Source organism: Petaurus breviceps, unplaced genomic scaffold, assembly GCF_028583685.1.
Source record: "Petaurus breviceps papuanus isolate PSGF00001 unplaced genomic scaffold, PetGlider_PUasm1.0 470, whole genome shotgun sequence".
Classification (NCBI taxonomy): Eukaryota; Metazoa; Chordata; class Mammalia; order Diprotodontia; family Petauridae; genus Petaurus; species Petaurus breviceps.
The window spans coordinates 4,843,686-4,855,160 of record NW_027186350.1 but is presented as its reverse complement, the minus strand read 5'-3'; the positions used below and the strand labels follow the sequence as shown (position 1 = coordinate 4,855,160).

The 11,475-nt window shown below is 41.5% G+C and overlaps 2 protein-coding genes across 3 annotated transcripts in view; both read right to left on the bottom strand.

Moving 5' to 3' along the window:
• EMP1 (epithelial membrane protein 1) overlaps positions 1-11,243 on the bottom strand; it is a 278,012-nt gene extending 266,769 nt beyond the window's left edge. Inside the window, exon 1 of one of the 2 annotated variants that reach the window (XM_069101528.1) lies at positions 11,238-11,243. The gene's annotated coding sequence lies outside the window, so the exon portion shown is untranslated. The remainder of the gene's footprint in view (positions 1-11,237) is intronic. The other variant, XM_069101529.1, reaches the window with a different exon arrangement.
• The window catches only part of FAM234B (family with sequence similarity 234 member B), a 34,974-nt gene that overhangs the window by 3,215 nt on the left and 20,284 nt on the right, over positions 1-11,475 (bottom strand). Inside the window, exons 6-12 of the mRNA XM_069101527.1 lie at positions 11,214-11,361; positions 10,748-10,889; positions 9,684-9,827; positions 9,433-9,514; positions 2,910-3,065; positions 2,393-2,510; positions 679-896 (exon numbers count right to left, since the gene is read on the bottom strand). Of these exons, the coding sequence (XP_068957628.1) occupies positions 679-896; positions 2,393-2,510; positions 2,910-3,065; positions 9,433-9,514; positions 9,684-9,827; positions 10,748-10,889; positions 11,214-11,361 (1,008 nt within the window). The remainder of the gene's footprint in view (positions 1-678; positions 897-2,392; positions 2,511-2,909; positions 3,066-9,432; positions 9,515-9,683; positions 9,828-10,747; positions 10,890-11,213; positions 11,362-11,475) is intronic.

The following is an 11,475-nucleotide window of genomic DNA, read 5'->3' as shown; positions in this document are numbered from 1 at the left end:
ACAAGGACACTAATCCTTGGGTGTGGCCCTTTGACTGAGTCTAAGTTTTACAGAACAAATCCTTTTATTAAGGGGATTTGTTCTATGAAGTTTGGATTCAGTCAAAGGGCTACAGTTGAGGACCTAGAGAGCCTTGAAGCCACAAGTTCCCCACCCCTGTACTAGATATTATTGGTAAATCTCATCTCATCCTCACAATAATTCTATAAGACAAGTATAGGCATGATCATCCCCATTTAATAGATAAGAAATGGAGTTTCAGAGAGGTAGAATGATGGCCAATAGTCACACAGTTGGCAAGCACGAGGTGAAGGATCTGAACCCAATGCTCCCCTGACTTCAAGTCCAGCACTCTTGCCACTACCTCAATGAAGTTCTCTTCCAACATTCTTCTCTTATCTAAGAGCTGTTCTAAAATAAAGTAGATTACTTGAGGAGGTAACAAGTTCCTCATCACTGCATATCCTCAAGTGGGAGCTAGATGATTACTTGTTGGGGATGTTGTAGAGGGAAGATTCCTGTTCAGGTACAGGCTGGGCTAGATAACTTCCAAAGTCCTTTCCAAGGTCCCCTGTGATTCTATGATTTTACAGTTCTGACGATCAAGTTTGGAGTGGAAACAATCTACACCAAACCCCAATATTTATTGAACATTTCCTTAACAAGGGATCCACTTACCTTCTGAGAAGAAACAAACTTTAGCCTAGAAAGGAATCTTCTAAGTTCTCCCCGGCCAATTTTGGGGGTGGTCTCCTTTAGCACAACAACCTGGCTCTCCATCAGGGCCCACCTTAAGTTCACCTTGCTGACAACTAGAGGTCTCAGATGGTTTTCAGACCCAGGCCCTGTTTTCCTGGTAACATAGAAAGCATCTTTCCAGACATCATTAATTCCAACTGTGGAAAAACAAAGGAAATAACATTTAATGTAAAGAAACATGTTCCTTCCCTTAGAAGGATCATTATCTTGTACAGCACTTGGAAGGGTAGCGAGCAGAATGCAAGTTTTCCAGCAGCCTTGTAAGGTATAATATGGAAGTTGGGGAAATAACTATGGTGTAGTAAGAAAAATCACTGGATAGAGAGTAAGAAGACCTGGTTTAAATTCTGAGTTGACCACTTATTAGTTGCATCATCTGAGACTCAGTTTCCCCATAGGCAAAATGGAAATAATAAAACCTTCACTGCCAGCTTCACAGGATTGTTGTGAGAATCAAATAAGACAATATGTATTAAGTTTGTTGTAAACCTTGAGGTCATATATAGACAAATGCTATTATTATTTTATTATTATTATTTGTGTCAATAATTAGAAGGAATCAGTAGAGAAATGAACCAATCAATAGATTAAAAAAGTTGAGATTGTAATGTTGGGTTGGCAACCTAATACTCATCCAGTTATTACTTAATTTACCTCACCTTTAAAACAAGCATTGTAATATAAACATGGCTTTTAATTAGCATTATCATTACTATTTTTGAGTGCTTTTAACAAACATGCTTGATGGTGACATGTTGAAAACTACTTCATTTATATTATATAAAAGAATTTTACCAACAGAGGACGCTTAAAAAATATTGAGAGACAATATAAAACAATAGGCATCCCCTCTATGAATTGCATTACCTCCTGCTTACTGGAATGAAGCATTTGCCTATGTCAGAAGATCTGAAGAGTGGCAACAAAAGCCAGCACATTTCAACAGAGCCACAATCGCTAGCATTGGCTTCAACCTCAGAGGAAACAGTTGGACCCGTAAGTGGAAAGTCTGGCTTCCAGATGGCAGGAAGGTATAGAGAAGGATAGGGAAGGGAATGTGGTCAATCTGGTTACATCCCAGGTATAAAGACTCCTCAGGGCTAATGCCATGAAAGAGAAGAAGATGAGGAAGACAAGGGAATAAGAATCCCGATCCAACAGGTGACAGTGGCTAGCTTTCCATTACTTTAGTGAACTGCATTCCCACTCATAACAAGTAGAAGACTAAAACAATTGCTTGACACCCTGTTAACAAATCTTTTTTCTCTATAAATCCTTTCTTCTTTTAAAAATTCTCTAAGAACCACTTATCCCATGATGCTTATCCTGAAGAATCCTCAACCTATTTGTCCAAACTTCTATGAATATAGATACTTTAACTGAGAGTTTAAGATTAAAGGTAGATGCCAAAGAGGTGAACATTGCAACTATTTTTTGTACCTCTCTCTATGCTGCTGCTCACAACAGGAATCAAGCAAATGAGTGTGTGTGGTTCAACACTGTTCATGGGAAAAAAAAAAAAACTCAAAGGGATATATATGTCCTAAGGATGATGGCTCAATGGAATAGTTTTTATATGTAACCAGAAAATTCTCTCCCTGTGAATGCAGACTCCCACCATCAGAAAACTCACTTGCTGAAGCATTCACAGTGCCTGTGTCATTAGCCAGATCCAGGAGGATTGTGGGGAAGGCTGGGTGTAGAAGGTAAAGATGGTGGAGCACAGGTGGTTCAGGTCCTGAGTTGAGATTCTAACAGGAAAAGAAAAAAACAGAAATACTGACTCCCCCATTTAATGCTCATTTACTATAGAGGACAGAGGAGAAATCTGGCTAAGATAGAATTCCTTTCACAACCAAAGGCTAAAGCTTGATCTCTTCCTATAAAGAAGGACCTCAGATTATGAGATAAATCCCTACATGTCCGAAACAAAAGGCTCCACTTTCTCAACATCTGAAAATCTTCAGGCTGACCGCTAACTTTCCACTATTGCTTTTTATAGCTGAAAAGTGCTCTCTTCCCACCAAAAAAAGAAAAAAAAGAGCAAAGCCAAGCAAATTCTTAAGTCAACAGTCAGTTCTGAAGAGTAACTAGCTGCCTTTCAACAGAGGAAAGAGGAATAAAATGACCTCTTTCACAGGTTCACTCACTGAATTGGATGGTGCTGCTGACAGGTCTTCAGCCCAGAAGAGAAAAACAGATTTTTGGTCTGACGTCATCACTGAAGTGGCCGCTGATTCTTCCATGTGACACGGGAGGCTGGAATTCCATATGACTGCACCTGAGTTACCATCTACCACCATCACCTGAAAAGCAGGAAAAACAGAGGTACCTTATGGCCTCAGAAAAATAAGATAAATCAGGAGAGGATAGGTGGCACAGTGAATAGAGCAACGGCCCTGGAGTCAGGAGGACCTGAGGTCAAATACCGCCTCAGACACTTAACACTTACTAGCCGTGTGACCTTGGGCAAGTCATTTAATCCCAATTGCCCTCCCCCCCAAAAAAGGCAAAAAATAAGAGAAATCAGACAAAGGAAGAGTGACATTGAAAAATATACAATATGGCAACAAGTGTTGATACTTAGATGGAATGAACTAAGAGGAACATTAATAAAGCAAGAGCTTTTTGAAATCTGCTTCAGGGGAACTTGGCAGATACCAGGAGGAGAAGTGTTTTACTGCAACCCAGCGGAAATGCAAAAGAAACCCGTTTAGCAGCCCTGCAAGCCCTGAACTGTGCACGTTCCATCGGTGCTACAAATGGGTCAATCAATCAATCAATAAACATTTAGGTGCCTCCTATGTTCCAGGCACTGTGTTAAGAGTGGGGGATACAAAAAGAGGCAAAAGACAGTCCCTGCCCTTAGGGAGCTTGCAGTCTAACAGAGGAGACAACATGCAAACAATTACACACAAAGCAAGATATATCCTGGATAAACAGGAAATAATTAAAAGAGGGAAAGCACTGGAATGAAGAGGGTTGACAAAGGGTTCTTGTAGAAGGTAGGATTTTAGTTGGGACTTAAAGGATGCCAGGGAGGTCAGTAGTCAGAGCATCTCTGGCAAGGGGGGCAGCCAGATAGAATACCCAAAGCTGAGATATGGAATGTCTTGTTTGTAGGACAATGAGGAGGCCAGTGTGACTAGTCTAACAAGTACATGTTGTGGATTAAGATGTAAGAAGACTGAAAAAGGTAGGAGAGGGCTATATTATAGAGGGCTCTGAATGCCAAACAGAGCATTTTGGATTTGCTTCTGGAGGTAACAGGAAGCCACTGGAATTTACTGAATAGGAAGGTGACATGATCAGACCTGTACTTTAGGAACATCACTTTGGTGTCTGAATGGAGAAAGAGTTGGAGTGGGGTGAGACCAGAAACATGCAGACCTATCAGCAAGATACTGCAATAGTGCAGGTGATGAGGGCCTGCATCTGGATGGTGGCAGTGTCAGAAAAGAGAAGGCGGCATATTCAAAAAATGTCGAAAAGGTGAAGTCAGCAGGCCTTGGCAACAGCTTGGTTAAGGGGTGAAGGGTGGAGAGATAGTGAGGGATCCAGGATGACTCCTAGATTGTGAGCCTGAGAGCCCAATGGTATTACCCTCTACAGTAATAGGGAAGGTAGGAGGGGGAACAAGTTCTGTTTTGGACATGTTGACTTTAAGATGTCCACTGGACATCCAGTTACAGATATCTGAAAGACAATTAGATATGTGAGAGTAGGGGTCAGCAGAAAGTTTGGAGAAGTTTAGGGAACAGAAGATTTACCTTAAGGCAGCAATGGAGTAGCAGAGAGAACAGAGGATTTCGGGTCAAAAGACCTGGGCCTGAACCCTAGATTTATGGCTCACACCATGACTACTTAATATCTCTGGGCCTCAGTTTTCCTAATCTGTCAGATGAAGGGTCCATATTATATGTTCTCCAAGGCATCTTCTAGATCTAAAATTTATTCCTGTCTATAAGATCTACCCGTAAAATTGACAGGGGTTGGGGAGCAGAAATGTGTACCACGGTACTGAGCAATGAAAAAGGGAAGAACATATAGTAAAACTTGTGAAAATATTACTGCTAAATATTCAAGAAGAGGAAAATGGCCAACACTAATCCTGAAGAGAGAACTATCTTTGACTTTAAACTAAAAATCAGAAAACATCTAACTGAAAGCTAGCCACACAGACAACATGTTGCTGTAGAAAAAAACTTTGACCAGGGAGTTAGTTGGCATAGGTTCTAGTCCTGGTTCTAACCCATAAAACAATGATCTGAAGGATTTCTTTCAACAATCCCCAACAAAAGTATTCCATGTCCATGATCAAAAACTCTAAATTCTAACCTTCCTTTATCTGATCATAATCTCTTATCACTACACCTGTCTCTATACCTTGCCCCTCCTAACCCTATTCTTTACCCTCACTATGGCCCATAATCTCTCCAAACCTCAAGTCCTCTATAGGCCCTCATCCAGCTCTGCCATTCTCCCCCCTTCCCCATCTTGCCTACTGAATCAGTTAAACTCTGCTCTCCTCTCTAATACTTTGTTGCCTTGTCCTACCTCTAGTCCTGCCTTGCAAAGACACAATCCTGAATTACTCCCATCATCCACATCTCTGCTCCTATAGATGTACCAGTGACTGAAGCTAGAGAAATCACACAACCACCACGCGGGTCAAGCATAAATTTATGTTATCCAGTCTCAACGAGGCCCTCAGTGCAACAAGGCAGTCCTTTTACTCCTTCCTAAGTGATGCTCTAGTCCAGGGGTGTGGAACCCGCATCCCCAGGGATCTGTTCTGAGAAGTTTGGATTCAGTCAAAAGGCTGCACTTAAGGACCTACCCAGAGGGCCACATGTGGTCTCAAGGCCACAGGCTCCCCACTCCTGCTCTATCCACCTACTACAGCAGCTATTCCAGGCTCTATTCCTTCAAATCTCCCACATCTACTCCACTACATTCTATTGAGAAAACTGAGGCCATTTCACAGGATTTCCCTCTTCTCCCTTCCTCACAACCTGACTGAATCCCTTATTGTCTTCTTATTACTTCAGTCTCTAATGAAGAGGCAGATCTCCTGCTGCAACAAATATGTCCATATCTCTTCCATTCTTAAAAAAAAACCTCACTAGATCCCATCCTCTCCACTAACTGTTGTCCTGTATTTTTCCCTCCCTGTTTAAACTTTCCATCACTCTAATACAGTGAACTGCCTGCACTCGGTGTCTCCACTTCCTGTCCTCTCATTCTCTTCTTACCTTTCTGAAAGATGGCTTCCAACATCACCATTCAAGTGAAGTTCAAAATGCCACCTGGATCTTTTAGTTGCCTGCTCTAAGGGCCTTTTTTCTATCCTTATACTTCTTGACCTAATATTTAAGGTTGTTGACCCTCTCCTCCTGGAAACTCTCTTCTCTGGGTTTTCAAGACTCTCTCCTATATTTCATTTGCACGTTTTCAACTACCAGTAGTCATTTCAAACTGGATGTCCAATAGAAATCTTCAAATTTAACATGTCCAAAATGGAGTTCTATATCCTTCCCTCAAAATTCACCCCTCTTCCAAACTCTGCTATTACTATTATGGGCACCACCATCCTTCCTTCCAGTCACCCAAGTTCATAACTTCAGTGTGATCCTCTAGTCTCCATTCTCACACACCCCACTTAGTCAATCAGTTAGCAGATTTGATTGCTTCCAACTCCTTAACATCACTGAGATACGCTCCCCTTCTCTACTCACATAGTTATCAGCATAGGTCATCACCTTTCACCTGGACTATTGCAACAGCCCCCTATTCAGCTTTCCTCTCTAAAATCTCTCCTCAAGCTATCCTCCACATACCCACCAAAGTGATTTCCCCAAAGTGGAGGCATTAACCACGTCATTTCCCAACTCAATAAAGCTCCAGTGATTGTATCTCTATAATCAAATATAAACTCTTCTGCTTTGGCATTTAAAGCTCTTCACAACCTGACCCTTCTATGGCTTTCCAGTCTTCCTGGATATTAATCCCCTCCACACTTTTGAACCATATTTGCTATTTCTTACACATGAACCTCCAGCTCTCTCCCTAATACCTTCGCACTAGGCATCCTCCATGCCTGGAATGCTCTCTCTCCATATTTCTGCCTTCTAGTAACCTTGGTTTCCTATGAGATTCAGCTTAAGCAACAACTACTTTGGGAGGTCTTTCCTGGCTCCCCCAAGGACTATTTCACTTTTTTTTTTTTTTAAATATCTCAAGCATTCAGCATAGTCGTTGGCACATAGGTGGCTCTTAATAATAAGTGCTTGTTGACTGAAGGATTCATTAGTTTGTCTTCTATTTATTCACTATTCCTTCTCTCATTTTTTTTTATTTTGAACTTAAGAAATAAAATAAGCATTTCTATATCACAGTAGAATAGAAAAAGATGATTGTACACAAAACTGCACATCTATCATGTACAACTTGCTATTCCTTTTAAATATATACTGAAGTTAACATCTAACTTTCTTTTTTTCTTCCCTCTCCCCATCCCTGCCTAAGAGATAGCTACCATTAGGTATAAATATCACACAGACACACACAACCATTCTACACATACTTCTCTTTATCAGTTCTTTCTCTGCATGCAGATAACATCTTTCTTCATATGTCAGTTGTAGTTAATTTGGGTATTTATTTAACTAAGTGAAAATTACTTAGCTGCTCAAAATTGTTCTTAAAACAATTCTGCTATTACACTATTCATTCCCTGCTCTCCCTGTTGCAGACGTTCCACAGCACTTTGTCCTAGGTCTTCTTTCTGTACATCTACGGTTTCCTGTAGGTCTCATCAGTCCCCGTAGGTTCAAGCATCTTCTCTCCTTACATACCCAACTCTATCTCTCCAGCCCTAATATCCCTCCTCAACTCCAGTTCCACTTTACCAAATGTTTAGTTCTTTTTTTGTTGCTTTTTTCTTAAAAGGTAATGAAATCATCCTCTCAGCTTGATCATCTCAGGGGACTAACAGGTCAAACTACTGATATCCCTTGCTGGTCACCTGAGTATAACTCCATGAAGAGCTCCAGGAACCCTCTGATACCTGACCACTGGAACTCAGACTCTTTCCCCAAAAAAACTACTCTTTTTTAACGTGGTAGTACCAAAGTTACCCTATTATTCTCTGCCCTTTCTGAACCTCCTTTTGTTAATGAGTATTTTTTAAATGTTTCATTAATGCTTTCTATTCTTCCTTTTTTTGGCATCTCTATCATTACCACTGCACTCTCCCATAACTCTCTCCCTACCCACAGAAATAAATTGCAATAAATAAGTGTATTTAAGCAAAAAATTCCACACAAAGGGCCTGTCTGATAATATGCCTCATTCTGCACCTCCATTCACTCAGATTCCCATCTTTGATGTCATTCTTGACTCTTTATATCTCCTATCAGCTGCCAGATCTTGTCATTTCTACTCCAACAATATCTCTCCTCTTTCACCTTCTCTCTTCTCCCGTAGCCCCTGCCTATTCTAGGCCTCATCACCTCTTGCCTAGACTATTGTAATAACCTCTCATTTGGACTCCCTGCTTCAAGTTTTCCCCCACTCTATTCCATCCTCCCCATAGCTACTGCAGTGGTTTTCCTAAAGCCCAGGCCAGTTCACATCACTCCTCTACTTAGTAAGTTCCCAAGGGCTCCCTGTTACCTCTAGGATCAAATACAGACTCCACCTCACATTTAAAGTCTTTCGCAAGCTGGACCTTTCCACACTTATTACATATTACTCTTCATGTATTCTACAATCTAGCTAAACCTGTCTTCTCATGGTACTCATGTAGATGGTACTCAATCTCTGCACTTCTGCCCTTGTGGCCCATCCTATCTGGAATGTACTCCCTCTTCCCCTCCACTTCTTAGAACCCTTAGTTTCATTCAAGGCAAAGCTCAAGAGCCCCCTTCTATCTGAAGCCTTTCCTGATCCCCGCAGATCTAGTAATGCCCCCCACCTCCCCTAAGTTATCTTTTATCTATTTTGTATCTCTCTGTATAGGTACCAGAACACCTCCTAAAGCTACATCAGAAACTCCTTTTTAGGGAAAGGACTGTTTCATTTTTGTCCCCAGCACATTGCACATAGCCTGTTATTAATATAGGGAACAGTCATGGGCTGACTGATCTATTGCCCATGACTGGAATGCATTCCCCTCACCTATCCCTCTCAGAGTTCTTCTCCTTATTCAAAGGTCAACTTACATGCTTTCTCTTTCTTCAATTTTTCTTGTACTATATAATATAGTAGAAAAATATACTTGCACTTTATAATTATTTGTATACATATAGTATCTCTCCAGAAGACTATAAGGTTCCCTGAGGAAAAGGGACTGTTTCATTCTTATTTATATCTTCAGCACCTAGTATAGTCCCTCAGTACCTTACCAGGTGATTAATAAATGTTTGTTGAAATTAACTGCCAAATTTATTCTTCAACACTCAGCTCAAGTGTCACATCTCCACGAAGCTTTCCCAGGTACTCAAATGGCATTGGGTATTTGTTTGTTTTACAGCTGAATTAGAAACTCTTGGAGAACAGAGACCATATCTTATCTTTTTCCCCCATACACTGTGATGTGAACAATGCTGGGAATGTATCAAGCATTTCATAAGTATTGCTGACTGACAATATTGATTTCTTGAATTTTACCTTTTTCATCCCATCTCCATACTGTGCCTCCAGGAGGAAATCCAAGGTTTGGTCATTCGTGAAATACCCAGGAGTAGGCTGGCTAAAAATGTAAACAAAAAAACAGTCAAAGAGGCAAGAACTCTCATCCTTCTTCTCATATACAGGCCCCAGGCATCAAACTGGGCAATTACTCTAGGCAATTCTGAGATATATGGAAGAAAACTGGAATTCTAAGAGATAAGAGACACCACAACGCATATATTACACACCTATGTAGGCCTTGGAGCTTCACCTTCCAACGACGTGTAAGGTCTTCACCCTGAAGTAGGACAAGGCTTTGACTGGTGGTGATGAGGAGGTTGCTGCAATTGCTATCTGCTGCTTTTACCAACTGAAGGAATTCAACCCCATCACTAAGGGAAGTAAAACATAAGCAATTTATGCCCTTGCGATTGGCTTTTTGTGTACACCTTCTATTTCTCACCTCTGTTTAGAGAGTGGGGATGCTGCCAATCTCTGCCCAACCTGATTTTCTTGGTCTTTGAGACAGTCCCAGCGGGTCCTCATACCATGCCAAGAGACACACAAAAGAGTGTGACTTGGACACCCCTCCCAACAAAGTGTTCTGGGGGTGTAGCAAGACAATCAGGCACGAATTACAGAAAGGTGGAAGAAACTACGTGCCTGGAGAATCCTGCACTGAAATCTGCCAATAACTTCTGTGTTCAACTTGGCCAAATTATTTAGCTTCTCTGTAAAACTCAGAGCATCATATTTATTACCTATGTACCTCCCAGCAATACAACGGGAGTTAGTAACAAAATGCTGGAAAAGCCCTTTAAAGTTCTAAAGGGAAACGCACAAATTACAATAAGATAATAAACAAGAAAGGAAATAAGATTCCTATTATGCTATTGTGATTTATGCTGACAGAAAAAAAATGCTCAAGTTGAGGGAAGCATATGGATAAATTATGGAGCAAGCAAGCCTTGTTACAGGTTAAAAATAGGTTTAAAAAGCTTACAAGATTCTGGGATCCACACACCCAATGAATAAATGCTGGCTATAAATGTACTGTCACCTCTCCCTGCAGGAGTTGAAGTATATGAGCCACGTAGATGACCATGACATGCTTTCCCACATAAATACAGCATTACCGACAAACTAATACAGAGCACAAGGTACGGATGGAGGTATAGTATAATTGACACAGTTTCTTTTCTAATCCTGAGACCCAGACAATACTGCAGGTTTCTATAGCACATGAGCATTTGCTGATTTACCTTAGGGCTTTACCTTTGGCTCTACCAAAATTGGAAGATGACAGCCCTACCTATAAACGTCAATAAGCTCAGACCGGTTGAAGGATCTTCTCTTCTCCCACTCTGGTTCCTCTATCTGCAACGAAGGCGGTGAGCTGTCCCGGTTTTGGGCCTGGACAAAAATGTCCCTCAGGGCGACGGCCTGAATGTTGCCTAGCATTACAAGAAGAAACCAACACTGAACTAACAAGACAATCACAGGGTCCAAGTTGAATGAGAAGTTCCAGCACAGCCTGACCAGATGGGTCTGACTCAGAAAAAAGTGGGGAAGTGACTACAGCAACTGAGGGAAGATGACTTGCCTCTTAGGAGGTGTGATAGGGAAGAGCAGGACCAACACAAGCAAATGGGCAGGGGAGAATCCTGGGCCTCTGCCAGCAGGAGATACGATACCAGAGGGGATAGTGCCAAAGTCTCCCCTCCCTTCATCACGTCCCACAAGAGAGACCAAGTCACACCCTCACCCGCCCTTCTTACCAAAGCCAAACAGCACATAGATTGCCCCATGTACGGTGACGTAAACCTGAGGACCAATCAGAGCGCCCTCCTTCGTGACGTTGTACTTCACAGGCCGGCCCATAGGAATCCCTGTCTTGCCTGAAACTAGCAGGAAACAGAGATCTCCCTGTAGAGGAGAGAAGAAAAGGTATGCAGCAGTGGAAGAAAATGATAAGTTAATGGTGGACCTGACATTTCCTATCAAATATCATACTGGAATAGATGTCAACGATTATCTGGC